Source organism: Coturnix japonica, chromosome 3, assembly GCF_001577835.2.
Source record: "Coturnix japonica isolate 7356 chromosome 3, Coturnix japonica 2.1, whole genome shotgun sequence".
Taxonomy (NCBI): domain Eukaryota; kingdom Metazoa; phylum Chordata; class Aves; order Galliformes; family Phasianidae; genus Coturnix; species Coturnix japonica.
In genome coordinates, this window is record NC_029518.1 from 8,742,771 (window position 1) to 8,767,511 (window position 24,741).

The following is a 24,741-nucleotide window of genomic DNA, read 5'->3' on the forward strand; positions in this document are numbered from 1 at the left end:
CTGATTTTCAGATCTTGCCTTGATATTCTTTAGGAAATGTATGCTTTTGCATGGGAAGGGAACAGTTTGTCTTTGAGTACCCAGAGATGGATTTGCTATTTCTCAGGCTGTGCATGCTCACAGATGTCTGTGTACGTGGAAAATGAGTGTGCAAGAATAAAGTCAAGACACATGTGTCACCTTGGCCAGTAGCTAGAAGAATTTTGGAGGGCTTCAAGTTCAGCTTTGTTTGGTATAATACCATCTGTATTCTTTTCAACTCATCTATACTAACTCACTATAGCCTGGGTGGAATCCATGGGGGAGATGCTCAGAAAGTAAAGGAATATCTGTGCTTCATGTTGTTTTGACAGAAAGTACCGTGTTACGGGCTGACTACTTAAACTGTTCTTTACTGCACATTGTCAGAAAAATTTGATTTTAGTATGTAGCAGTAACGATGCTGAGTGGATAATAAGATGCAGTATGCTGCTGCTGCAGGCTCTACACCATATGTCTTCCATAACTGTTGCATTTTGGGGGGGCTGATTGTTAGGGTAATTGGATCATCTCAGTAATTCATCATCAGAATAAGTTGAAATAATGCCACTATGAAATACAGTGGTAAGAATTACAGTGTTTAAAACTAGACAGGAAAACAATAGAGTCTGAGAGCTGAAAATGTGATGTAAATTGAATTGCTGTAACAACATTTAAAACAGTTACAGTGACAAATATTTTAAAGCAGAAAATCATAGAAATCATTATTTTGTAGCAACAAAGAGTAACTGCTTCCTGCTCTGAAACGCCAGGGCAGTGAGCATGGAAGCCCATGTTGCATAATTTTCAGGCTTTTTTTCTTCTCTCTCCATATATATGACATTTTGTGACATTAACTAAAAAATAATAAAAATTAAGTCATGTGTCACTTCTTCCACTTCATGAGCCACTTAGGTATCTGCTTTTTTATTTTATATACTTCAATTGTAAATTATGGGGATGGTGGGCCCATATTTCACTTACCTCTTGCAAGGGCCTTTGGTTCAAGGCCAACTTAATTTTTATAGAAAAGCATTTAAGAGTGCAGTAGCTCTGGTAGCATCTGTATGAATTTGCATACATAATATTGTTATGGTGATAGTGCTATTTCTTATGTGTCAACCAGGGGCATCTGGTGAACAATAAATTTTTATTATTTCTATTGATTTAGAAAATATAGATAACTTAATGGCATGAGACTGAGGTCATCTAGAGGTTTATGAGTTGATCTTACAGAGCTTCTGAATAAAATGTAAGGAAAAAATATGTTGCAAATTTTCTCTTTCTCCTTTCAATAAAATCCATTAAACAACTGATTAAGGATTTCAGAATTAGGGGAGGGAATAAGGGTTTGGCACTGTGTATTTATGACTATAGATTATATATAGCTTTTCAAGTGCGTTGTATTGTCACTGCTGGATCTTGCCAGGTGGTGCAAATGCAAAATATATGCTAGGGTTTAGACTTAGGTGTGTGTGCACAGATGCTGCAGGAAATACTGGTAATGTTGGTGGCTCTGTGGAGGCTCTGTGGATGTTTTTCCCCCTTAACAGTGTAAGTAGTGGCTTAGTGTAGCACTCGTCAGTGTTTTGTTGCAGAGATCACATTTAAAATTGGAGTCGTGTGTGAACAGATCCCACAGACCTCACTGCGCTTCTTGCGGGCAGCCAACAGTAGCGTTGGGGATTCCAGCCATAGCTCAAGCCAAGTAATGATATCCTTCAAGCCATGCAGCAACCCCCCCCCCAAAAAAAAAGGAAGGAAGGAAGGAAGCACAGCATGTACCAGGCTCTTGCCTGAGGCTGTGAAAGCTGTGCAACAAGACCAGTCAGCTGTTGGTAAGGTCTTGTTTCATAGAGCAGTTAGGAAAGGAAGTACATCCCTCTGCCCCCACTGTCTTAATAACAAGGGGCTGAGAGTGAAATAAGGGAGAGCAAATTTTCCCAGAAGTGGGATCCAACTGCACATTTTTCAGATTTGATATGTGGGTAATGAAGCTGATTGTCACTAGCAAAGTGTCACAGCTCCAGGTGAAAAAAACAATGAAGCATTTAGTTTAAAATCGGAGGATTTAATATCATTTTCAGTTCTTTCTATTAGCCTGCTGATGCAGTAGCCTGTAAGGCTTTGGGTTTTAAGCTTTTCTGTACAATTATTTGAACTAGGAGCTTATTTGAAAATTAAAAGTGGGATTTTCTCATATCCCGAGGACTGCAGAGCTATGGGTTTAAGAAATAAGCAAATATCAGGAAATTTGCAAATAAATGTTGAGAACCAGCAGGAAAGAACGTAGGGAATAGATCAGCCTCTTCACTTAGCAACTAGGGAAGGAAGCAGAATCATTTTTCTCCACAGTAGCTAAGTAGTTGCAGCTTTGGGGAAGAGAAGAAGAAGCCAAATAGCTTGAGACTCGTCAGATGTCAATCTCTAAAAGACTGAATACAAGGTGGATGTGCCCTACCAGACATTAGCAAAAACCTATGCTCTTTGCTTGAAGTGCCTACCTGTGACTGATAACTTTGTCTGTTAGCTGTATGATAGAATTTTCAAGCCCCTCCTTCATTTTCTACAGTATGTCAGGCACTGATATGCTGAAAGCTATAATCCATCGCGGGAAATAGTTGCCTTTCTGATTTCATGAAGTGGCACCAAGCCTGACTGTAAGTACTGTAAGTGCTCGAGATGAGGGATGCCACAAGAATGCCTGTGCCTGTATTATGTTTGCGTGCTGTAGACTAAAAGGTTTTCTGCAGTAGACTAAAATAGATGATTACTGCTGGTTAAAAAGGGCAAGGAATAAAACAAAAATCTCCTCACTTCTCATGGAGAAATGCAGCAACAAAAATATATAAAAACTTCATAAATTAAGTTAGGTTAATAATGTGATACCCAACAGTTTGAATTTTAGAACCTATCTGCAGAAAATTAGTTTATCTCACTGGAACAGCAAAGATGGTGGATTCATTCAAAAGCATCTTCCCAGATGCTTTGTTTTCTGTCTCTTTCCTAGGGAAACATTTCTTCTAGAAGAAATAATAAGAAATACTGAGGGATCAGTAGAAATACTGAGGGATTCAGATCTATCTTCTGACCATTATGAAACCCCCACCTCTCTTCCTGAGCAGATAGCACTGGTTTTGCAGACACATGTCCCTATAGTATTCAGACTATGAATACTTTAATGGTTTTTCTTACCATTCTATAATATAGAATATTAGCCTCCGATTACATCTGTGTGAAAATGGCCTTAGTTTTCTCTAATGGTCTCAGATAAAACTCAATAAATTTATTTCTAAATGAAATCAATGTAAAGCATCAGTTAGTTCTAAGATATTGTTATTGTGTTCACCAGAAAGTTGTGCCTCGGGGCGCTGACTTTATAAGATGCATGCTGGCAGCCTTGAATGTTCTCTTTTTGCTCTATTTGTGCACCTGGGGGAGTAACAGTATTATTACTTTTCTTGGGAAGTGGCTAAAGGTTCTAAGTATTATGAGCTTAGGTTGACTGTGGTCTCTTCTAAAACTACTGTTGTGCCAAATTTGCACACACTTGTTTGACTGATTCCAGAAATATTACTGCAGAGAGCAGTAAAACCCTGCTGATTCCATAGGAAATATCATTATTTCAGAGATGGATATATGTGTATTTTATATTGCTGCAGGTTTTATTGCTTTAGGGGTTGGCAGATCAGTAGCACAGGAGCAGAGTCCAGCAGCAAACCAATTGCACTGCCATTTGCTGGCTTGCTTTGCATTTGGCCATTCTCACTTGGTTTTTAGGTTCATCAGCATTCCCAGCACTGTCAGAAGCCTGTTAAAGCCAAAGAAGAAGTATTTAGAGCACGCACTTTGTAAAACATGCCTCAAAATATTCTGCTGGAATTGCCAGTGCTTTTGAAGACCAAATGCTTTGAAATGACTGGTGTATATAGATGTACATATATTCCTTTGCTGTCTGAGCAGTCACAGCTCCAAGCATTTCAGCGCACACTAGATGTGTAGGATTGCACCTACACATCTAATTCCTAACTTTCTAACTAACTCTGTACTTTTATCCAGCTGCCTTGTTGCCATTGTCCTATTTCTCTTCACACTGTGAGTTTGGACTCCAACAAGTGGCTGTCCAGAAGCTTTTACACTGTAGGCAAAGCCAACACTGCACACTGCAGCAGCGTGAAGGGGTACTTGAGGCAACGCCAAGTGTGCTCATCTGCCTGGGTAGTTCTGTAGAGAGAAAATCAGCCCCAGCTTCAGAATCTTAAGAGCTTCAAGCACAGACAAACTGAAAGTTTTGCTTCTCTGAAAATCTGCAGGCTGGGGCTGGGTGCTGTGGGGTTTCTCTGTAGGTAATCAGAAGGCCCGGTGCTGTGGTCTGGCAAGCAGTGACAGGATGACACTTGTAGCAATATTCATAGTGCTGCCTGCTTTGAAATTCATTTAAGTTCCAGAGGCAGAGATCAACACTCACCCCATTTCATTAAATGTTTCATACTTTTCCTGAAGGCGCATCCTCTCTTCTGGCCTCTCTCAAAAGGAGTATTGGAGACTTTCCCATCCCCTATTTGTCTCCACCGTTTTATTTTGGCTTTTCCAGTTCAGGTTAGAGAATTATTTGCTATGATCTCTCTCAGCTGGGTGAAACTGAGTAAAATGAAACACAAACTAAGAACTGTAAACAGCATGGCAGCCTTCTACAGGTCCAGTAACCAGGTCTGATTTTCACCACAGGAGCTATGAATTTATCGGTATTGCTAGTGGGCAAACATGGGTGTGAAATGGTTGCTAGTTTAGGACACTGCCAAGGATAACACTCTTTAACAGAAACACTGACATGTTGGGATCCTTAGTATAGGCAGAGGTGTAGGGCTGGTCATCAGGGTGCTGAAGAAGGAACCTCAGCATTTATCTGAGGCTATTTCTGGTGGAAAGACTGAGATTATTATGAATGATCAACTGCTAAAGAAAATAGCATTTCTCATACTGCACCATGTAACTGCGTCTTGCAAAGGTGAAGAAATGGAAACAGCAATTTAATACGCTCAGCTTTTAAAGAAGGCAGTTTTTTCTAATCATAATCATGTGGTTTTAAATTGCCGTGTACAATGGGGCTCTAAAAATGTCATGTTTAGCATGATACTCTGAGGCCTAACTTAAATATTTTAAAGTTGTAGGAAGATGTAAACTTGAAACTCAGATTTGCTTCCTTGTTTTGTAGATTACGTAAGTTTCCACAGATGCTGAAGAAGTGTAAAATAAAAAAATAAAAATGAAGTATCTCCCTTAAATACTGGGTTTTTCACATTCTACTCAGATATGTCAGAAACAGGACTGGTGAAGGTATATGTAGTGTTCTATCAGCTGCTGTAGCTGGGTGCTTTGTGCTCTGTGCTTCTGTGAAAACAGAGGAGAGTCGGGGCAGCTTGTTATGACTTGTTCGTGTGCATCACGTCAGGCCAAAAGTCTGCCTGCAAATCTGTAAAACATTGATTCCTCTCAACAATTCCTGGCCATCTACAAATGGTGGCTGGGTAACAACTGCAGCACTGCATTCTCTTACTTTGGAGAAGCTGCTGATGCATTCACCTTTCGTGCCATTTCATTTTGACTGCACCTGTCCTATTCTCTGAAATGGGGTTTTTATTCTTTTTTCTTCAAGCTAAAAGAATATATGTGTGTGTGTATGGTGCACGTATGTGTAGGCAATGGGTAAGCAGGTATGCAAAGTGTAGGTTGTGAATAGTGTAATTATGAATCACTGGGAAATGTAGTCAGCTTTTTTATTTTTAATCCTCAATGCCTTTGATTTCTTGAAAGCAATGCGAAAAGGTGCGTGTGCCATCATCACTGGCATGCCATTTTTCTGCAATTCATAAATTAGTAAAAGAAGAGACTGCTTCGGAGACAGAACAATGTTGTATTTCTTTATATATATATATATTTCTGTATATGAGTGTATGAAAGAAACAGGTGAAGCAAATAAGCTGCAGCATCCACGTGAGAAGTGGTGCAGTCTATTCTGAGCTGTAGTTAAACCAGCAGAAATGAAGTATGGCCATGGTTATTCTCCTGAGCTAACAGGAGATTGCTCTGCATCTCACACCTGAGGCAGGAGAAGGCGAGTGAGGCAGATCCCTTATTGACACCTCATTGGCATGGAAAAGTAAAAGAGAGGACTCAGCAGAGAGATGCTGAGACAACTCACATGGAGAGAACAGGTATACTTGGAACGTATTTTAAGTAACTGAGCAGATAAGTAAATTTAAGAAATTGCTATTTGGAGTTATTCTGCAAATCTCAATAGAAAATACTGAGATTTTGCTCCTCTAGAAAGATCATAGCTATAGAAGCAACAGCTAAATAAAGAAAAGTACAGTATAGAGTGATGACAATTTCCATAGAGTCGAGGAGCTTTCTCCACAGATGTTCAGCAGCTGTTTAGCACCATAGTAGGGATAGCAAAAAGTGTTGGAAAGTACAGTCAGATATTTTAAAAAGGAGATAAAATGAAGTGGAAGAACTCCTGAGTTAAACACTAGAGAGATTTCCAGAGGTGAGGAGCTGGAGGATGCACCACTGCATTCTCCAGGTGTGACAGCAGGCAGTAAGAGGAGTTGGTGCAAAGGATGTACTGGGGGGTGAGGTGGTTATGGAAGGGTTTAAATGAATGACCAGGAGGTATGAAGTGAAATGTTTCATTGTACTATGCGTGGTGGTGTAAAGACTTTGAGAAGCTTTTTTAACTTTTAAGAGGAAAGTACCAGTAGCAAGTGTAGTTTTACATAGAATTGCTACTTACTTTACGCAAGGTCCGAATCTCACGCTGCACGGTTCCTTTTTTATACCCTTAATTAAATGTGTCCTTATTGAGGAATACAGTTGATTCTATATGAGAAAAAAAGACATGAATCTGTTAAGTTAAACTTTTAATAGACTTTAAAAGGATTTATTAAACTACAGATGTCCTATTGAAGTGTTTGTCTTAATAATTAAAGGGCAATAAGGATGAAAACATGCCAATATCACAATCATCTGCAAAATCAGCAGCCTTAGTCCTGAGTATGAATGCATGTGTGAAGCCTCCTTAGCTGGAGGCACACTCAAGCACAGCTCGCAGGCTCATCACAGCAGGAGAATCACTCTTGTTCTTAGAACAAGATGCTGTGTGTTTCACAAATACTTCTCACTCCTCTCTGGCTCAGATCAGGAAACTCCCTGTGAGTCATTTGGCCTGCTCTTGTCTTTGTGATTCGGAGATACTACAGTGTGATGGGGGGAAAAAAAGTCACTCCACTGGGAGGAAAAATGGAAATAATAATTGCAAACTTTTACACCTTTTCCAAGCAATGTTGCAAAGTTTTCTATCTTGAAAGACTAAAAAGTAAAGCAAAGCGTTTAGTTCTCATGGAAATGAGGGTTGGGGGTGCAAAGGGAACTTGTGCTTTCATCTTCCTTCCCCCCTCATCAGCCTGGTCTTGGAAAAGGAAAGAACTCAATTTGGTGAAGTAACTCATTTGGAATATCAATTATCGATCAAAGAGAGCTGGACTTACGGAGCTGTCAAGAGGCTTGTCACTGCCACATGCAGGCCTTCAGAAGTGAAATATGAGGAGGGAAGATGTTAGAGATCTTTCCCTACATGTCACGCTGTCTCTCTTGCTAAAACAACCCCTAATTAGTTCTTCATTTCTTTTCCCCACCCCTCTTTTTGTTTTGTTTTGAATATGCAGCACCAGGGAAAAATTGGAGTAAAATTTAATGTTGGAACGGATGACATCGCTATCGAAGAAATCAACGCAATCATTAATGATGGAAAATACCACGTAGTGCGTTTCACAAGAAGTGGTGGCAATGCCACATTACAGGTGGACAACTGGCCAGTTATCGAACGCTACCCAGCAGGTAAGGGTTTGCACGAACTTCTGTGAGTAAAAGGGGGATCTATGGAGTTCTGATCACTTTGCTCCTCTTGTAAAGCAACGTCAGCTCTTTCTCAGTGTTTTAGTAGCAAATTAAGTCGTTAAAGAGTCTGGAGCAATATGCAGTTCATGATGATGGCATTTCTTAATGAATTTAAGAGCAGAAATTCAGGTTGTTACTGGAAGTGGAAGATACAGTTATCAGGGCATGAAATAGTGAGTTTGCTTCTTGTTTTCATTTGTTTATATTGGATTATTGTTTTGGGGGGGTTGGGGTGGAGAAAGGCTTTGACAAAAGCTGCACACTAAAGTGACTCTCAAATTGATCTGCTAATGATTGGGTAAAACATTTCTGAAGGGAAGCAGTCCATGCTCTTTTAATTACAAGAGATTATTAAAGGTCTCTGAAATCGTGAATTTACTGGAATTGTACCAAAAAGAGTAGAGATGAAACGGTGCATCAGTTATTATTCATGCAACTAACCAGTCTTTGCAGAAAATGTCAGCTGTGTAATATTACGCAGGTTGCTCCAAAAGTAATGCCTCCTATTTATTTCTATGGAAACTTCAAGAGTTACAAAGAGAACACTAACACTATTTGATAGAGTTAATTATCAGCTACAATACGCTGTTTTTCACTGTAGTCACTATCGTTTGCTGTGCTTTCTGCCAGCTATGAGCAAGACCCTGCATGTTGCACAAACCTGTGCCAGTGGGGGTTATGCTGTCACTGACACCACTGCTGAAATGCACCAGCCTTACTGTGCTCACAGACACTGTCAATGGGTCCTTCACACTCGCTTCCATGTCAGACACCATTGTGCCAGACTGCCCCTCTACTGCCATCTGTGCCACAGCAACAACTATAATAGGATGTTGGTGGGAAGGTTAAACGTCTGCTGCCATCCCATTGATATCCACCTCTGAAGCTATGGGCCAGACTAATAAAACAGGAGGCATTACTTTCAGAGCAGCCTTCTTGTTTATGTGAGTAATGCTGGTTATTTCAGCAGAACCACTTGTGTGAATGCAGCATTTCCTTGGTACAGCCCATATTTAATTTTATGCAAATGCCATACCCTGCAGATTAGTGTGTTACTAGTTTTATTCCTTTTTAAAGGCAAGTCTTTTTCAGATATGCACTCCATTTCTTACTGAATAGCATCACTGTGCCATTAAGGTTTACATGCAAGTCTGCATGTTGCCTCTTAACGGTGTGTGTGTTTGTACTACTAAACAAAAAGCAGCAAATCCAGAGATGTGAGAGAAATTATTCTGGTTTGCCTGTTTTCTATTAACCAAAATGATAGTTCAGAGTATAAACTGAAATGTTCTTCATTTTGGGGGTGGAATAGCACGTTGAGTAAGCCATTCCCCATAGCAGTCATTGATATTTAGAATTTGTTGTCTTATTGGTGTTTCAGTAGCAGTCCAGCATTAGAACTGCATTGTAAAAATGAAGTCCAATAAAAATATATTCCAAGATTGAAATATGACCCTTCAAATAATTTCTTGGAGAGAATTAAGAATTTTAAAAATGAAAAGATATGTTGCAAGTGAAATTGTAAATAGCAGAAATTGATTTATATATAATATATATATCTCTCCTCTATGAATGAATGACAGTTCTGGGTGACCGTAATTGTTCATGGCCACAAGAAAGACATATCTCTGAGAGGAGGAAGAGGGAACACTGAATGAAATATGTCCTGTGTTCTTTCAGATACGCCTGTTTCCCTCTTACTATCCCTCTTATGTTCTGACTTTTACAATATTTAGTAAATGGTAGTTGAAATAAGATGGTAGAAACCAGAGATGAGTCTGTCTTAGATTGTGCTCCAGCTGTATTTTGCAGAACTGATATATATTACATAAATCATAGATATGAAAATATTTACCATTTCTGTTGTTTCTTCATGAAAATACAAAGTGAATTAAAATGAGGAAGAAATGCAGTTGAGTTCTGAGGATATTGGCCCACAGGATTTGTTTCTACTCAACATAGATCAGTACAAAAAATAGTGATTTCCTTGGAATGGGATGTAGAATGATTTCCTTGTATTTCCCCTAGATTGCAAGGAAGCTGGATTATTTCTGTGGAAAAATAATTAAATAATAGATATTTCTGAGTTTCTTTGAGCAGTCTGTGCACAACCAACACTTGAAGACATTTTCAGTTGCTTCAGCAGATGGGGTACAAAATCTATTGGTTTGCTTTATTGAGCGATCTTCCTGCACTGCTTTTGCTCTTCAGTTTTCTTAGTTTCTTTAACTTTCATTTTCCTAGTAACACTTTACAACTCTTGAATTCTTAGGGCATTGCTTGTGAAATCTTTCTTCTCCTTTTTCCATCCTTTCTCCTCTCCTTCCATTATGAAAGCATCTAACCATATTTTATGGTTATTTCTTTGGTGTTCCATCATACTGGACAGACTTCACTTCAACCCTGTTTAAATGCTAGTTCCTTCACAGAACTGTTACCTCATAGAAAAGACAGGCCTGTACAGGAGAATAAACTACATTTGAGCAATCTTGATTGGCACCATATTAAAAACTATCACTGTCATTTCAGTTCTGAAGATAATGTTTCTAAAAGTGATGTCTTAATGATGTAAAACAACACAGTTCATCAAATGCTGATATGGCCAATTTACACATGGTACTGCTGTTGCTGTTTTAGGGACTGACAGTACTGCTTGGCAGTAGTGATTAACCAGCTAACTTCCTCATTGCGCCTGTGTCTGATGGAAGGCATTTTGAAAATGTACAGTATGGACCAAATTTGTTGACTTTTGCATGAGAGAGGGCTCATTAGCTTTCAGTTCTGTGCTAAAAAGAATATGAATTTCTTCTTTCTGTGTAATTTTTTATGTCTCTGCTGCTGTATGTGAGCTTCTCTCATACTTCTGCCGTTGTGTTGGTTAGGTCTACTTCCCATACTTTTTAGTTATAAATAAAATGATATATATAAATAAAATGTCCTGATGAGATGCGTCCCATAGTCCTGAGGGAACTGGCTGATGTAGTCACCAAACCATTTGAATTGGTATTTGAAAAGTCATGGCAATCATGACTGGAGAAGTCTTTGGGGAGCTGGAAGAGCTACCTTTCAGTATCTAAAGGAGAGCTATAACAAAGAAGGAGACAGAGTCCTCCAGACAAGGTCTGTTGTGATAGGACAAAGGGAAATGGTTTCAAAGTAAAAGAGGGGAAATTTAAATTGCATATAAGGAGGAAGTTTTTTACAGTAATGAGGCATTGGCACAGGTTGCCCAGGGAGGTGCTGGATGCCCCATCTCTGGAGACATTCCAGGTCAGACTGGACAGAACTCTGAGCAACTGGATGTAGCTGTAGGTGTCCTTCATTGCAGAAGAGTTGGACTAGATTGCTTTTACAGTTTCCTTCCAACTCTGACAATTCTGTGATTATTTTAATAGGTGAAGATCTTCAGTGTTACCACGTGGCAGGATGATTTTCAGAAAGAAGGACTTAGATTTCAGTATGTACTTAGATACAGGTTTTTTGGACTACAGAGCTCTTGCCTTGCCATCCCTCTGAGTGCAGGGCTAAAGCTGAGAGGATGCACACTTAGATTTCTGCCTTTTGTTAAATGTTCATCCTGCTTTCCCTCTTCTCATTCTATCAGTTTCTGACAGACAGCTTTATGATTAGGAATGGTGTATTGTTGTTGTTTTGCTAGACAGCTAAAATGCCCAGATCTCCACTGGATTTGTATATTCTTAACTAAACTTGTTATTATCTGTCTTGACTTAATGTTTGCCATTCTCTCCACCTTCCTGAATAACTTTATTATTTCACCTTGACAAGTTTTTCAGATAATGATTTCCCATTAACTGGGATGCATCGTAATTTCCAATCATATTAAGTAGGAATAAGAAAACTGCTGACTGTGCAGTCAGAGCTCCTGATCAATAGACTAAAACAATTTGCCATGCAGATCCTTTCTGCTACTGATAGCTTATCTTCTAAAGCTTCAAAACTTTGTTGTATTTGGCTGTCCTGACTACCTGTCTGCTGTTGTGGCTACAGTACTGCACAGCTGCAGCAACTCCAGCTGCTACTGTGAACTGACTGCCCATGTAAATTTAGTTTGGGAATAATTACAGAATGAAATGCAGATTTACTAAGAATGCTTTTCTGGGAGGAAACCAAAGGACTTGTTAATTTGGGTCAAACAGAGCTAATAATTATGGACAAAGGGGAAGCAAAATTGCAGGAAATTGGGTTTAGTAATTGGAAAATGTTAATTTCTGTATTTTTTAAATAAAATATTCTGAATTTTCATGTCAAGATTGCCTAGTGTTTATAGGCAGTTATAGTGACTTACGATCAAAGCGTTTCATTTAGTTTGAAGCAGCCTGTTTAAAAAAAAAAAAAATCTGTTTAAAATCAGATTGTTTAAAATACAAATAATTCTCATAGCAGTATTCCAAACCATGTAACAAGAAAAAGAATTTCTCTAATTTCTCTCATTTTCTCTTAGTATTAAAAGATGTACACTTCACCAGTCTGGGAAAATGTGTTGGAACAAACTACGTGACATTCATTCTAAAGCCACAACCACCATCATTTATTGTGAAGGATTTTCAGAATCACTTTTCCATGAATAACCCTATGCTTCATTCTGTCACAGGGAATTTGTCCATTGCTAAGACTTACTTTAAAAAAAAAGAAAAAAAGCCAACATGGCACAACCAGTCAGTGTACCAGAGGGAACTCACTCTTCTATTCTGCCAGATTTTCATCATAGATGCAAAGTTGTCTGGATAGAAGATAATCTGTTAGATATTGGCCTACTGGCTTATGGTTTCAAAGCTATTCACACTGCTGGAAATACTCAGCAGTCTAGAAGATGTAGCCTGCTGTAGGTAAATACCTTTAACAAAACCTTCCCAGTCATACCAGAGCCCCAGATAGCCTCCGAAAAGCATAACTAAGTTACAGCTGTCCTCATGTGCTCCACAGTACAGCGCATGTTGTCAGAACTGTGTCTGACAGACCTAGATCTGACAGCACAGACATCTCACATGCCACTCACACAAAGATTGACCAAAACACTACTACTGGAACAGATGTACCTTTGTGACTGGGGAGCATAAGTTATGACTGAGTGCTTACACCAAAGAGGTATCTATGCAATAGTCTGTGTATTTTGGCAGAAGATCAAACCACAGGCTGACAGTATGGTCAGTGCCAAGTACCTCTGCAGCACAGCAATTGGCAGCTGAAGCTCTTGGGACTTTTGTATAATACATAATAATTCTGTTTGTTGTTGTAATTGTTGTTTTGCTGTGTTTTAATGTTGTTGCTGTTGTTTTTGTTGTTGCTTGTTTTATCACTTAAAAACACGAGAGCACATGTGTTGACTCTGAGTCTGTGGACTAAATGAGACTGCTAGGTGAATGGGACATTAAATGCATCTCATGGTCTCTGTATGCTGAAAACCAGTGTATCTGCGAGCTAACTTAGCTCCCCAAGAAGCTTAGTTGGCACTCTTTAAAGGGTGGGAATTCTGCTGGCCTTTTTTCTTCTTACAGCAAAAACATTGAGCTCAATTGTTTCACAATCATTGTGGCCAAGACAGCCACCTAACATATCTCCCACAAGGCCTTCCCAAGTCTCACACAACAGATCCAGGAGGACACTTCTAGTTGACTCATTCAGTACCTGTGACAGGAACTTCCAGATCCTCTAGGACTTGCTTGTCATGACAGCATAATGTTTTTATATATGAGAAGTTGAAATCTCTCATTAGGACAAGGACAGGTGATCTAGAGGTTTCCTCTTTCTCCTAGTTGCCTATGGAATAGCTCATCCATGCTATGTATTATGTGGGTGGTTGATAGTAGACATCCATGACAATATCATCTTTGCTACCTGTTCCTTTAATCCTCACTCGGAGGCTCCCTCATTGACAATGCTTGGATTCCATGAAGACTCTGCTAAGGTCAGGCAAAATAGTTTGACTGCATAACTGTTTTTCTCTTGTCATATAAAGCTGTTGCATTTCCTATTCACTAATGCAAATAGTAGCATGCCCTGTTGGTTATCTGTATTTAAATCTTGAATTTATAAAGTTCTGGGACAGAAATAGTCTGTCTTGCCTTCTGATCCCACAAATTCATTATGAATATATTGCTTCCTTCAGGGTTTTGAAATCTGGATTGGGAGGAGATACATTCCCATTAGTCAGAACAGTCTTATCCCTTGGATCATCATCAGCTTTACTACAAAGTGACCTGAATCCTTTCCATGATCTCTTTGTTTCTGTGGCCCAGTGTCCTCTGGTTTAAAATTTATTTTGTTTACTTCGGAGGATTTTTTTAGATAGAGTTTTGGCACTTCCACTTGCATTTTTAAGTATGTTTCTAAATCTGAAATGTATTGTTTTCTTGCTGATAAAGTTTGCTCTTTTTCCTTCCTTCTATAATGTGTCTATGATGATGAGCTGTTCAGCCTAGTAGATGTCTTGCCGTGTATTTTAACCTTGCATGTGCAAGTCCAAATGTATTACTTATGCTTTTACCTTTACAAATTTCCAAATGTCCTTCCTGGCTGAGTCCATCAATCCTTCAAACTGATTACATAATGTAGTTTCTTTCACTTTATCAAATTTCGTTCTTTTGAAATCAAGAATCTGACTTGTAGGCTTATTTTTAGTTGTCCTTGTATTAATTTGAATCAACTCATGATCACTCAATCAAAAAATGTCACCTACAATTAACTTTTCTCTATTGCTTTCATTACTTATTCAAAGTGAAGCCAAAACAGCATTATTTCTTATTTTTTTTTCCACTGAGAAAGTTCTTCAATGAGTATTATAGGAAGCTGTTCACTACTTGCATTCATACACTTATGTTTGCCCATAAGGTAAATGAAAAAGAAGGTGTTTTAGCAGTAAGTAAAACAGTTTGAAAATAAGGCAAAGAAAAATGTGAAATTCACTTCAGCAACTCCTCTGGAGTATTGTAAGGTGTGAGAAACTCATTTAGCAGGAATCAAAATAGATTAAAAATTAATCAGACTTACTGAGACAGAAACCAACATTTAAGTGATGGATGCAACTAGGCCAGCACGCTCCCTTACCTTTGTTAATATGTAATTGCACAACTGATTTCTTGCATCTTTTTCTGATGGGTGAAACTGTGACTAGAGTTTGGTATGATCAAATGTATTTTCCAGCTCGTAAATAGGACCCATTTTCAGTATGATTCTATTCTTCACATGAAAGGTTGATTATAACAAAAATGGTGGTCTATTTTTGTGATGACCTCAGCTACAGCTTACCCAAAGTCAAAGCTTGATGTCTGTTCATTTTTGTTTTGTTTTTTTAAAAAGAGCACTGGTGCCTTTGAGAGATTATGAAATTGATATATCCTTCTGTCTTGAGTAGTTAAAGAGCTTAGGTAATACCCAAACAAGACACTAAAGTCTCTTTTCAAAAAGTAGTTCCCAAATCAACTTCATTTGACAGCTTATCAGGATTTTCTGTCAGATAATGATATATAATAATAGGTAATGCTCCTCTAAGTCAGCAGACAGATCTTTCCTCTTTCTTTTATTTTTCATCTTGGATATCCTGATGAAATACAAAGGCTCATCCCTTCTTAGAGTTGATAGATCCTGTAATTAAATTCAGATCTTGATAAAATGTGTGGTTCAGTTGTCATTGCTTGATCACAGAAAGCATAACACCTTTCAGTTAAATACAGCACGAATGCATCTGCATTAGAAAGGGAAAGAAAATTTCAAATGAGCAGTGAGTCAGAATGAGCTGTTCTGAAATATTAGATGAAACTGATATCTCTTATTTATTTATCTTTTTTTCTTGTGGCAAAGGATAGTGCCAGAATTAAGACCACAGGATGTGGGAATTCAAGTTAAAGGAAGTAGAAAGTGGAAGTGAAAAGAGACCTGACAATAAGTCACAGCAAATATATCACAGCAGGTTGCATTCACCTCTTCAGGAATGCTGTTGTTAGCAGTCCCATTAAAAGTAAAATCACAAAAGATGAAACATAGCCAATACATAGGGAATCATTTCCGTGCTTTTATTTCATTTGAACCCGACAGGCACATTTTCCATGGAACCTACAGTATCGCTACTTATCAAGTGCTGCAGGATAAATTAAACATGAGGTATTCATGTGGGGTTGGTTAAAAAGGAAATATATATATATATATATATATATATATATATATATATATATATATATATAAAATTACTTAACAAGGAATTTTAACTATGTGGTAGCTTTTTTACAATGTATTGCTTTTATAGAATGAGCATCTAACAATATATTTGTCAGTCTTGTTTTCTTTCCCAGGGAAGGACTGTGTTGTCAAAGCTAAACTATTCCTGTTTCTTTTCATCCTGCCTTCCAGACAGTTCATAGCTGTTTTGTTTGAGTTTACACTGGATTTTATTTAACGCATCACTCACTAAGCCAGACTAATATCGACTAAATTCAGTAAAATTACTAGTGTGTAACAAATTCTAATGTGAACAAGCGTTGATAGGGTTGCAACAGTGCCCCTCATTTTAGATTACTCACTTGATGGGCACATATGGGCATTTATTTCTAATACAGACATTGATGCTGTCATTGGCTGATACGAGAGAAGACTGTGATGTACTTCTGCTGTGTGTTTCTCCTGTGGTGCAGTTTGTTTCCATTAGCTCCTGGAGCAACACTGTAGTCAGCCTGAAATGGGAACCTTTCTGAGAACAGAACAAATCAATGCAATGTTGGGCATTCCAACTGGACCATATATCATATAGAAAAAAAAAATAATTCTTTCTGCAATGTTGTTGTGCTTTAGATGCTCTCAGAAAATGAGATATTTTTTATTTGAGACATATTTGTGCATGTGTCCCCAGATATATTTTGCTGGTGAAGAATGAAGAATTGTGAAGAATGACAGCAAAATAGTACTTTATGTCTTCAGGATAAGAACTTCCATTAAACTATTTCAGAGGCAGTCACTGTAACTCATATTGCAGCAGGGAAAACAGCAACCTGCTCTGTCCTAGATACATTTGCAAAAGACTGAACTGCTTTAACTAGCTATTCACAAATAAACAAATTGCTGTTGTCCTGAATAAGCGTATACATGTTTTAGACTCTCTTACTCCATTTTGTACCATGTGATCTCAGGACAGAAGTTTGATATTCTGGTAGCTATATAAATCTATCTTATCATCTCACTGTGTGGTTTGCTTTCTGCAGTCTCAGGTCCTGTTGGTTAAAATGAACAACCTGGAAACTGCAGTGTCTACATTTTCAGAATAACTCTTTCTTGAACAGTTTTGTGATTAGTGACAACGTATTCCTAGCCAATTCAGTGGTTGTACTCTACAACTGTATTTTGTCATTCATGGAAAAGTACAGAGTGCTAAAGGAGTTACCTTGAGCAGAGGGTCTTTTCTTTTGCAGCTTATTTTGCTTAGCACAAAAAATGACTTGCCTGTATGATCTATACAACCAGGAACCATTATGAGCTGCCCAACTGTCAAGATTCTGCAGGGCAAACCATCTCAAAGCTATTTGAAGCAAGACATCAAAGACCTATTGTTGTATCAGAAGTGTGATACATAATGAAAGGCATCCAGATTTGTATAAGCAGCAATTAATTGACTTAGAGACAGTGAAACAATGCTGTTACAAAATGGGTATGTGAACATACTAAAGGACTTGGGAGCAAAGAGTGCTTTCCTTGATTGTTCAAGTAACAAGGAGAGACAAGAAAATAAATAGGCAAGCCCAGGTCATTGGTGCCTGATTCCAAGACTGGTACCTCTGCCAGAATTTGGGGTTTTAGAATCATGGATGAAAGAAAGGAGCTCTGTTGGGGCCTGATAGGATGTGCCTGTTTCAGCAGGGAAAATGTTTCTTGGCACATAACCTGGCAAAAGTGCTAGAGAGGGAAGAGTTCGACTTATCAGGCATAAACTGGGAAAATCACTCTGATGTGATGAGGAAGGCTGGGAAATTCCTAGGTGGTTCTGCAGATAACATCTTGTCACAAGTACTAAGTGAGCTAGCTAGGAAAGGAGCTGATAGGTAAACTGGTATCTATAAAACGATTATCAGAGAATATGGGTAAATTTTTGTCAATAAACTTAATATTCCATGCCATCAATAGTTACCAATGAGGAGCATTTGTCAACTGGAAGTATCCTCCATGGGATTTTACAGGGCTTGAAAATATTTGGCACTTTTATAAGCATCCAGGAAGTCTGCATGATATTTGTCACTGAAAATGTGTGGCTGTTAGGAAGACCCAAAACAAACAAACAAAAAGCTAACTGTAACTAAGGGGCAGGGCAGCTGTATTATTTCAGCTCAGTTGCTGGAGAAGCCAGACTGCAGACGTGCTATATGGTATGGATCTAAGAGCAAAGAAAAGAAGTTATGACAATGTAGCAAGGTGGAATGTCCTGGAATTGTATGATTCTGAGAACTGTAGTGGTTTCATCTTCCAGCATGAAATACAATGTGATTCTGTGGCAAAATAGATTTTGGAAATTGCTCTGTGGGCAGAGAAGTCTGAAATGTAAGAACGTTTGAGGATTGGCACCCTTCACAACAATTAGAAAACAGGCTCTGGAACAGGTACCAATTTTGTACATGTATCTGGTGTCTGTGGTGTTATGGGAAAAACAAAAAAAAAAAACCCAAAAACAAAAACAAACAAAAAGTGTGTGAGTGTAAAAAGAGCCCACAAGAGGTTATTTCTTTGTTGCTTTATAGTGTTAAATGAACAAGTAAGAAATTTACTATTATAGTATAAGTACTTTCAGAAGGAGAAAACACTGGGTGCTCACAGTGCTCTTTAGCTGTTAGAAAGTCATAAGCAAGAGTAAGAAATTGAAACAAGAAATAGAGTGTATGATTTCTGATTTTCTTTTGCCATGTGCATTGTGTCAGGATCAGATATTTCCTGGAAGAGCTGTTTGAACCCATTAGGGGTTTTGAAATAACCCACTAATAGATTTTTGTCTGAATGGAGAATGAAGTGGGTAAAATCTTAATATCCTGTGTTTTACAGATCAGATCTTGCTTCTGTCTATATTAGGAACCTATTATAAATATAAGAATACTTAACTGGTATGCTAGCATTGTGTTCTTAATGGAGATGTAACTATGCCTTTCCATGAATTAAGGAAGTTATGCCAGAAATAAGAACACGTTTTTGAGTACAGTTTCTGCTGGAAAGATGATAACATTCTTATCTAATTCCTTCAACATTGTGGATTTCAGTAGATTTTTAAAAGGTCAAGTGGTTTCCTGAGAAATAGTGGAAGTGTAAATTGTGCTAGCAGAGCTATTTTCCTTCAAAATTTGTTCTATTCCCTATTTAACATTTTGTGTTTCAAAGTAGAAGCAGAGTCTACCTTTTGCATGCTATTTCAGCAAATGTATTCTTGTAAAAGAGAATGAAAAACTAAGCATACCAACTTTTGATTATTTATTATGTATTTCCTTGCAAATCCATATATACTTAAATTGTTCAATATTGATAGGGTAGACTTTTTTTTGTGTTTAGATTTATTTGCTTTATTTTGGGGGAAAATTCAGATTAAGTCTGAAAACCAGAGTGATCAATTCAGATCTCCACAAAACTAAGCTATCAACTTTGGGTTGTCCATCTATAATGTGGCCTTATTAGCTTTACAGCAGAATTGCTCCTCCCATAAAAGTGTGTTTTGGGCAAGAGCTTAAAGGATTTGGATATTTCAGCTTAACTAGTGCAGGTCACATCCACATGTTAGATGTGGTTGGTATTGGAGCAGGTTACTTGACCCCAGAGGCTGCCTTGAAACCAGCTGTGAACTGATAACATCCAAGATCTTATCTGTAACCTCAAAGGCCTTTTTAGGCCATGAGACAGCAATCCTCTTGAGAACTTGCTTCTGTGGTTGATGTCCAGCATGTCTTTAAGGGCCTTTGAAGAGTAGGGTGCACTGAAATAGATTTTTTTCAGCAGGAATGACCAGTGATGACAGTAGATCTCTCATCTACCTTCCTCCTCCTTCCTTCACTTTATGCAGTAGCGGGATAGTCATAAAAGTCATAAAGGAAGGAAACTCTATAGAAAAATATTTAATGTAGAAATCCATGGCGTTTGAATAACGCAGTTCTTAACTTTCTTCAAAGTCAAAATCTCTGAGCAAAATATTTCATCATATTCTTCTTAATCTTCTCAAACTACATCAAAACAACCAAACAAACAAAACCCCACAACACTCAGAGGCAAAGTAGTAACAAGGGGAAAGCATTTCTCTAATCTGAAATCCCTTGCAGATTATCAAAAATCAGCTGTTTTCTTGAAAGTTATGGTGACATGCTACATGTTGCGGATGACTTTAAATGGAAAATATCAGTGAAACTTATATATGTGTGAGTTTTACTTTATGTATTTACAATATATGAGGAATCAATTTATTTCGCTTTTTAACAGAAAAAACTAAATCACTGCTGGAGTCCACCCATGGCCGTTACACCACTGTGTGGTGGACTGCTCATTACAGTTCTGCCATCTTAAAACACTCCTTTTATCTCAGTGAGCATTTGTTTCTATTATTTACAGTTTCTGTTTCTGTGCTTTGCCAAAAGCATTTAAAAAAACAAACAAACAAACAAAAAACCCCTATGTGTACAAGTTTAAACCTTTCAATTTGGAATAGATTATTCTTTTATAGTAAAATGTCTATTGGCTACTTTTCTGCTGCACTGCTGACACAGAACAGATTCTTTTCTCTTAAATGCCATTTTCTATCTACGTTGGGTGCTCTTGGTTTCTTCTGCTTGGCAAAAGCTTGTCCAAATAGTGACCTCGCTTTTATTGTTTTTGGCTTGCATATAATCATGCATATCCATAGGCAAATGAGCTGAACCAGCATTGGTAGGTGTAATGAATGTGACAAAGCACCCGTATGGTCCAGTATGTTGAGACATAGTGGCAAAGATGAACTCTAGCATTATCATGTTTCATGAAAGTATATAAAACCAACACTTTTAAATGTTGCAATTGCAGTCCTGGGTTTTTGTTGTTGTTTTGTTTGCAAAGTTATTTTCAGTGTACCTTGCATTGACTCCAGACAGCCTACAGGAGCAGTTCAATTGCAGTAGATTTGAGGAACACAGCTGAAGTCCAAACTCTTATTTTCACTCATGAACTGTGTAACCAAGAACAGAATTTAACCTCAGAAGATGTTGGTGGTTTGTTTTGCTGTTTGTTTTTTGTTGTTGTTGTTGTTTTAGTTGATTCAAATAATTTTATATTGCAAATGGTCCAGAAATAATCTATGGAAAACATACAGAATTTCCCAAAGTCTTTCACTAACTACAAAAAAGGCACTGATATGAGCAATATCCATTGGATAGCATGACCTGTTCTGTCCTCAGTGCAGTGTGGCTTAAACTTAATGAGGAGTCCTGTGTGTAGTTAATAAGACCTTTCTTATTGATGGCTCCTACCTGCATACTAGATACTCGTGGGATTACAGACCAATAGAAATTTAAAATAAGAGCTGAGCACAGTGTTTTCCATTTGCCATTGTTAATTTATATTATGTGAGTATTATTTCTGTCAAGAGACATTCTATATAGTGGCTATTTGCTAGCTAGCATGAAATGAAGATCATCTAGATTGCTACCTGGGCAAAAGTCAGAACATATTCAGTAGTTGCTGTCACTGACCTAGCTAATTTTAGATATGGTAGGGCTGAAATACCCTCCAGTTTCCAGCCATTGAAAATCTATTGATTAAGAAACTGCTTACAGTCAACTTATGGTTAAATATCTATCAAAGAAATAACCTTAAATGCTGTGACATTATGATTTAGAAACAGTTCCGAGTACCTTTTTACCTTGGAGAACTACAAAATGTCACTCTTTGGAGTGATGTGGAGCATGGTACTATACTTATAACAATTCATTTTTTATACCTTAATCTTCCTCTATAATGATTTCTATCAATTTTCCTGCCTGTTTTAGCAGCAGCCATACAATATTAGCCCCTATAAATGCTGCACGGGCAGTACAAAGGATTTTTATAATACAAGATAACAAAATATGACCTTTAATTTATCAGACAAGTCATATGTTTTCTTATCTTCTTGTTGCTTTTCATCTTCATTTGCTCACTTTTGATATAATACACCAATCTTATAGTAAGCCATCCGACTTAGCACTGACCAAGAGAGATATCGTATTATAGTGAGGAAGGGAGAGTTGGAAAGAGTGCACTTTTAGTTTAATTAAGAGAAAAATAATATTAAAAAAACAACAACAAAATTCAAGGGGTGGAAGGCAGTTGATTTCAAGAAAGAGGTTTGCATCTTTCTGAGAGGTTAACAGTCATTCTCAGTTTTATCTTGAAGAAAGTTACAAAAATGTGGTTTAAGATTATTCTGCTTAATGCACAATTATGAAGCAAGGAGCTTACAAGTGACCATGTGGTGTTTCAGTACTGTCTGTAGTATTAGTGGATTGGGAGTCAGATTATTCAATACATGTATTGAATAATGTATCATTCAATACATGTAGTAAGGGGATTCTTCTTTCAGAAAACAGAGGCTATGCTTTGTATTTGGTTGTGTTATAAGCTACCCATGTCATACTGGGAAGACTGCTGCATTCTGCAAGCAGAATACTCTTTTGGGATATGTATATCAATATGTATTGCAAGGCATTGTGAACTTCCTCTAGGGGAAAAAAAGGCCATATTATACTGTGGTCATTTAATATGAACTTGACAGATTTGACATGTTCAAGTTTGTACAAGTCATACCACATAGCATTTTCTTTTTTTATAGTTTATCTCTTCTGCAGAAGTGTGAAGCATTGTAGAGTTAAAACCTTACACATTTCCTACAAGTTCTTTCTCTAACTGTAGATCTTCTTTGTACTTTAATCATCTCACCAAGCTGACTGCAAGGTTTGTTCAGGATATCCAGTGGGAAAAGATAAGTGTCCTAGAACTGTGTCTACCTTTTCTTTGAACACTGGAGAAAGCTCACATCAGCTTTTTGGATCTGTAGCTCCTCAAACGAGTCTTTTAGGCTGACCATTGCATCCTTCTCCATATTGCTCAACTCCTCCTCCAAATTCTTGTGTGTCATGCCAGAATGCTTTAGCAGCAGACAAAATATATGCAGCTTTATTTGATCCATCCAGAACTTTCTTATTCCTAGATCAAATACTTAATAGTGAAGTTTATAGGTGCTCAGCAAAAATATGGCAGTGTCTGTGCATCCCACAAGCCCAGTGATTTTCTGGGATTGACCTGGACCACTTGTTCTTTGCCACATCCAAATCAGTTTTATATTTGGATATACTGGAATAGGAAAGGTAATATTTTGTTTGCAGGCATAAAAGTGAGCTTACTGATGGCTACTGCTGACAGGACATCCATGTGTGATAGTAGGTCTATTTACAAAGACAACAGGCAAGCTTTTGGGATGGGATGTGCTACAGACTACTTAGAAACTGAATTTGTTAGGAGCGAGATTTGCTATAGACCTGTATAGCACCTGTAAGCAGGTGAAGGAAGGTTATGCCCAAGGATATCCTATGTGGAAGCTCTGGGAATGCACTGTGGCCCTGCAGGGTCTGTGTGAGTAGTCATTCTTAGTTTGAGGGATCTATTTAAAGGGTCTTTGGTCAAACGGAGCAATGCAGCAACTGAGTTCCTTAAATGAAGGTTAAGGATGGTATTTAAACCTTAAACTTAATATGACTTTGTGGAATGTCTGTATACTGAATATTCAAAACACATTACAGTCAGAATCTGTTGCATTGTTAACATCGTCTTACGACTAAGCTGTGGAACTGAAAGCATTCATATATGGCCAATGCATGGGACCAGTGTGAACAACAGCATATCATGGTCATGTGTGAGTCATGCAGATGTGTATGCGTACAATTGATAGCATTTAAAATATCACTTCCTCTCTTGCTGGGAAGAGGTGAGTAGCACATGCAGAATCATGTCTTTGTGTTTGCAGTTTATTTCAGCATGATTTTTTATTTTTACACACAAGTGTATGCATAATATTAGCAATGTAGGATTTAAGAGAAATTCACCATCTATCTTTAATGAGATTTTGCTTTTGTTTCCTAGCCTGGCCAAGTGTGGACAGTTTGCCCCTGTACCACAGAACCACAGTGGCTTCTTCCCATGCTGTGCTGTTGACACTTAAGTCAAATTTCATCTTTAACTGTATCTGGAGAAATGATATGGGCTTCTGCCTTCCTCTTGCAAATGTCAGGGGAGACGTAATTCAGAAGTAGCACTGTCAAGATCATGATGAGCAAAACCGGGCAGAAGGGGTTATTTATAAATGGAGATAGACATCAGTTTCTTCACTTTGTTATTTATTTCCCTAGCAGATCACTGAGACTAACAAGGTGAATTTTTATTCTGCTAAATGGCTTGTTCCAAAGAAAATATTCTCTAGACTTTATGTTGTTCTTCACAGACTCTCAATTTTCAACCTTCTTATTCTTTTTCAAGGATGCTACTATTTCACATCAATAACTGACACCTTTATTTCAGAGAACAAAATAGAATTACACTCCAGCACTGACAATATAATAAATCAGGAGGGATAAAATATATATTAGTGAAGTTCATGTAGTTGGTTTGTCCATGATGACCTATAGATATAAAGGTATGATTAAGTTTTTCTGGGACTGCTTCTTCTCAATCTTGCACAAGATTTAGCTCCAGATCAAAGATTTGACCTTTTCTGCTCCTCTCTGCTTACCTTGATTC

At 37.9% G+C, this 24,741-nt stretch overlaps 1 protein-coding gene across 38 annotated transcripts in view; it reads left to right on the forward strand.

Moving 5' to 3' along the window:
• NRXN1 (neurexin 1) overlaps window positions 1-24,741 on the forward strand; it is a 606,274-nt gene that overhangs the window by 490,054 nt on the left and 91,479 nt on the right. For all 38 annotated transcript variants that reach the window (XM_015856854.2, XM_015856856.2, XM_015856852.2 and 35 more), the window contains one exon: window positions 7,746-7,917. In XM_015856854.2, the coding sequence (XP_015712340.1) occupies window positions 7,746-7,917 (172 nt within the window). The remainder of the gene's footprint in view (window positions 1-7,745; window positions 7,918-24,741) is intronic.